General features: G+C 39.4%; 1 protein-coding gene across 1 annotated transcript in view; it reads left to right on the top strand.

Moving 5' to 3' along the window:
- Positions 1-1,307: 1,307 nt before the first annotated feature.
- Positions 1,308-5,000, top strand: part of LOC137997275 (condensin complex subunit 1-like) — a 45,947-nt gene continuing 42,254 nt past the window's right edge. Inside the window, exons 1-5 of the mRNA XM_068843168.1 lie at positions 1,308-1,389; positions 2,365-2,506; positions 2,609-2,684; positions 3,949-4,007; positions 4,227-4,318. Coding sequence (XP_068699269.1) covers positions 2,392-2,506; positions 2,609-2,684; positions 3,949-4,007; positions 4,227-4,318 — 342 coding nt within the window. The 5' untranslated portion in view covers positions 1,308-1,389; positions 2,365-2,391. The remainder of the gene's footprint in view (positions 1,390-2,364; positions 2,507-2,608; positions 2,685-3,948; positions 4,008-4,226; positions 4,319-5,000) is intronic.

Raw genomic sequence — 5,000 nt, 5'->3', positions numbered from 1 at the left:
GGCTACGGGTAGCTTACACTTTGTTCGAAGGAATTTTAGCCGATTGCCTTTAAAATTCGCAGTATGTCAATGTTACAATTCCTTGGTCAATATCCACTTCAACTCCGTACTCCGAAGTCCAAAGCCCACATTCCGTGACCCAACTAAATTTGTTAAGTGCGATCGTAGAATAATTGTTTACTTTTAAAAGGAGTAGGCGTAGCTCAGTTGCTTAGTGTACGGCTTTCAGAGTAAGAGATCCCCGGCTCGATCCTCGGTACTTCAACGTATGTTTCGACTTTCCTCTAATCCGTGTAGCTATAGCTTCAAATATCCGTAAAACGGAGCACTGACAGAAGGAGGGGGTAAAGGGCGCACCGTCTGCCTCCATTGATACCAGTTTCGTAATTGAAGGAACTACCAAGTGAAGCTATGATCCTTGCAGTTATGAACGCAATTTTAGCAACTGCATAGAGAAGCCTGAAAATTTCAGGCCTTCAACCGGTTTAAAGCCGTGACATCACGATGACGATGCGACGCTCTAATCAACTGAGCTATGAAGCCGCTGACGCTGGGAGCTAGTCGTTTGTGGCCTCTAATGTTCCAGTGATGAATGAATCAACGATGAAATGATATATGAAATGAATCATATATTGAACTGCGGATATGAAATCAAGTGAAGCTATGATGCTCGCAGTTACGAACGCAATTTTAGCAATTGCGTAGAGAAGCCTGAAAAATTCACGCAGAGGGGGAGATACCGAGTTCAAACCCTACCTGGGCTGCCTTCTACATGCGCAGCCTCAGCGCGACCCCCCGCCCCACCGCCCAAAGAAATTTTCAAAAGTCCAATGCCCTCTGTTTTATTTCTCTGCGTTTTCCGTATTTGAACGGTCATGTGATAAGTTGATGTTGAAAATTTAGATATCATCCCACTACTCCCTTGAATGATGTAAACATCACCTCTCCTCTCTCGGTGTAGTGCTTAAAAACTCTGCCTCTCCTCCTTACATTTCAGCTCCCCCCATCCCCCTTCCCTACACTCCTGCAGTCCCCAGTTTTTCAAAAGGTGGATAACGCTATGCACAGGCTATGACTGGTTTCGCTTCGACTTAAGCCTGGTTACCATATGATCGGCAACAGTCTGCGATTGGTCTGCGACACGAACGCCGATAGGTCTGTGCCCCCGGGTCTGTGCCACGTCGCAGACATATGGAAATATCTGTTCCCGGCGTCTGCGGCGATCTGCGGCACACGGTCCGGATGATCGGGAAAGTTGAATCTACTTTCCCGACCATTACGAGGCTTCCGACTAAGATAAGTTTTAATGGAAACGTGTGTCTGAGAGAATCTGTGTCCTATCGACTACACACTATTGTTCGCCTTGAAACACGTCCAATCAGACTTGAAGTAAGTGCAATCCTTTTTCTCGCTTCGCAGAGGATTAGTGGTACGCTGAGGTGATCTGCGATTGCTTCAGATTTAAATGGAAACATTTGCCTCCTGTGTTTACTATCGTTTTCGATAAGGCCGACGCAAGACAGCTTTTGATCGTTGCAGACCATTGCCGATCATATGGAAACCTACCCTGCGAGCAGAGAATCTTTGGATCGTTTCCTCTTCCCGACATGTCTATAGATCGTTTTCACTGTCACGCAATAAAAAAATTAATCGAAAACCATACAGTGGAAGAAGTCAAGAATTCGTGATGTTGTAGAAGATAAATGAAGAAGACACTTCGCCAAGTTTTAGGCCTGTGCGTTTCCCCAAACTTCAGATATTCGTCGAAATGTTTCGCAGAAATTTACAGAGTCCAGTATGAAAACGCCATGTTGGTGTACATCTGTGGTGCACCAAAATGGCGGCCGGAAAATAGTGTCAACATCTGTTACTTACTTTGGCTATCTAGGGGAGTGATCATCTGTACTGAACAAACAGCTATTTACCTAAGCAATTTTCCTAATGCTTTAAATTCTAAAAAGGCTCAAAACCATGAGATAAATATATATTTCTCAATAAACTCGATCGTCGCCTCGTGTCACGCACCGCCATAACTCAGAAATTCAATTTGACAATATGCTCTGGTTTCCAAACGAAGCACGCTATTGAGCTTTAAAATTGCAAATGGATACAAATTTACCGCCTCTTATGCCTGATGATGATAAAAATTTTCGTGGCTCTTTAGTTTTTGGATTTTAGAAAATGATGACGTCACGTGAAAACGATCCATAATGGCAACCAGGCCTTATCAGCTGCAAGTAAGGAAGGGTTGGGACTGGTGCCCAGACTTTCTATTGGCTCCGATTTTCGTTCGAAAAAAGGCGGCCATTTTATTGTGGACGAAACGTAATTTGGAAAATTTTACTATCTTTCATTCATTTTTAGCCCATACCAAAGCAAAATACGAATGCCATGGATGTGGACTTTGTGATACCATTGTCTAAAGATGATTTATTAAGTGGTGAAGCGGGCTCATATGTAGTTGACGAAATCTACTCCTTGCGAGTTCTGCCAAACAAACTTCGAGGTATTGTAATATGAGGTTACTCTCAACTAAAATGGAAGAGTTATGAAATGAAATGTTATGGTCATCGTCTTTTTGCTATTCCCTTTCATTTAATTCTTTCAGACTGCCTAGCTGATCTCCGATCTGGTGGACCACTCGTTATTGTCGCGAATTTTGATTGTTTTTTTAGCGTTTTAAGGTCAGTCCATAAAATCATTTTGTATGGTATATTAGAAAACTTAATACTACTTTCTCGGAAAACTTAATGGAGGTTGTAAGCTTATGGATTTCACAGATACGCGCATTGCACGTGACATTGTGCGCTGCTACAAGAAACCTACTCTGTACTTTATATCACAGACGCCCCAAGCTAAGCTCAGTGTGAGCATGGCCTACAAAAATATAAGGATTTGTATGGGAATCCCGACAAAAGGCTTAAAGAAGACAATGATATGAAAAAATTCTCACTAAAAAAGTCTAACCTTATTGCCATTGTGGGTAGCTTCCTTACTGTGTGGTTATTTTCCAGATCCAATGAGATTTGAGCCATTTTTCAATTTCTCGGCTGTCAATCTTTCCTGGAATTCTATGTGATAAACCTTAAAATTCAAAGGATAAAAATTCGTCTTTAGTTGGGATTCCCATAAAAATCCTTATATTTTTGTTGACCATGCTCACACTGAGTTTGGTGCACCTGTGCTTTATATGTAAAGGTGTAATGTCACTGACATCTCATGAACTGCCCACAATGAAGTTGCCTTCATGTGTATTCATATGGTCTTTACCTCTTTTTTTGCAATACCATTGTACAAAGTTTGGGAAAGTACTGTACTGTATATTTGTAACCATGTCACTTGTTAATTATAACTGGAACAAATGCTGGAAAGTCAATGCTAAACAAACCTTCACTCTGGGTCAAAAGACTTTGGGACACTATTTTGTCTAGTCAAATTTGGGCGAAAAGTAGAAAATTATTTACTGTACATGCTTCTATTGTTATATGAGCAACTCGTGTTCTTCTTTCGCTGCCTCTGTCGCACCTTCCTTCCCCCAGACAATGTTGAAACATTCATTTCGATGAACTAATCTTGAATTTGGAGACCATGAAAAACCAACATTATATATTGGGGGAGGTGGAAAAGCAGTAATTGTCCCAACAGTTTTGACCAGGATTGTAGATATTTACACCCCTCGTCTCTCCTGCACTTTTGAGTATTATAGGAATGGGTTCATATGTGATTGTTATGAATGATCACTTACCAGAAACAGAGAGCAAAATAAAATGTCAAATTATTTGTAGCTTCAAAAGGGATTTTATTACTTTTGGCACCTGTTTTTGTTATTTGTAAGGGCTGCCTATGTGAGTTAATATTGTTTTCAGGAGTGGTTGGTTGATTGTTATCAGAGTGTTCATTTACCAGCAAATGCTTAATTAGTACTTTTTTGCAATTTTCTTCATGCAGACATTTTACTGAATTGGAGAGTTCACTGAAAGAAAGCAGTTGGGATACTCTCATACATGGTACTGTTGGAAACCAATAATAGATTATTATGTTGTAGTGTTCACAATGAAATTGTTCCTTGTAATTGTTTTATAGCAACCCCTCATTTCAGTGTTCCCACTGTATACATTTTTATTTCTTTAGTACACCATAATTTTTTAATTGTGATATTTGGTGATTGAATTGTTTGGGTTACATGTACTTTCATTTACCTTCTTTTTGTCTTCACATGGTTGTAGCCCTTTTTAAGTTCACCAATGTGCTTCCATCATTTCTGGAAGATGGAGATATTGATTTCCAAGTCAGACGAACTCATCTTAATACCCTGAAGGTAAAACTAAGTTCTTCATATTTATTGAAACAGGACATCTGTTTCTGTGTATTTTAGAGTATTTTATCGACCTAGATGTACCATACATGTAAACGTATACAAATGTTTGGGATTGTGCCTGTGTGGCAACAGTTACTATATTGAAACAATGAAAACACTGAATATTTAACTCCTGAAAACATATACAGGGCATTGTACAAATGACAACCTCAGGTTGTGAAACATGAATTCATCTTCATTACTCTTTTGCTTCCTAAAAAGCAAACCCTCAATTACTTCTGTTTCATGCATGTTTATATTGAAAATTATCATGTACCTGTACATGTATGCAAGTTAAAGGACTGTCTGCCTTAAAATAATGGACATCAAGGTAAATAAACATGCTTTCTGGGTTTTATTGTATTATTGTAAACCCTAAGGTACAGTATTTCTCTGAACAATACTACTACAAATGTACTAATGCAATGGTTGGATGGAAAACATCCAGTAAAGACTGACATTGTTGGCAACCTGAGGTTTCTTTGGATAGCAACCTCTGATGTCAACCAAGAAACCAAAATTGAGGAAACTTTGATGCTTTGCTACCTGAAACATGACATTCTAATCAATTTTAAAGGATATGTATTGTTCTTTTGGCAAGAATCAGATGTACATGTATAATACTGACTTCTAAGCAAGGCTT

This window comes from Montipora foliosa, chromosome 3 (assembly GCF_036669935.1).
Source record: "Montipora foliosa isolate CH-2021 chromosome 3, ASM3666993v2, whole genome shotgun sequence".
NCBI lineage: Eukaryota > Metazoa > Cnidaria > Anthozoa > Scleractinia > Acroporidae > Montipora > Montipora foliosa.
Note: the sequence above shows the minus strand (reverse complement) of the source record. Positions and strands in the feature narration are given on the sequence as shown.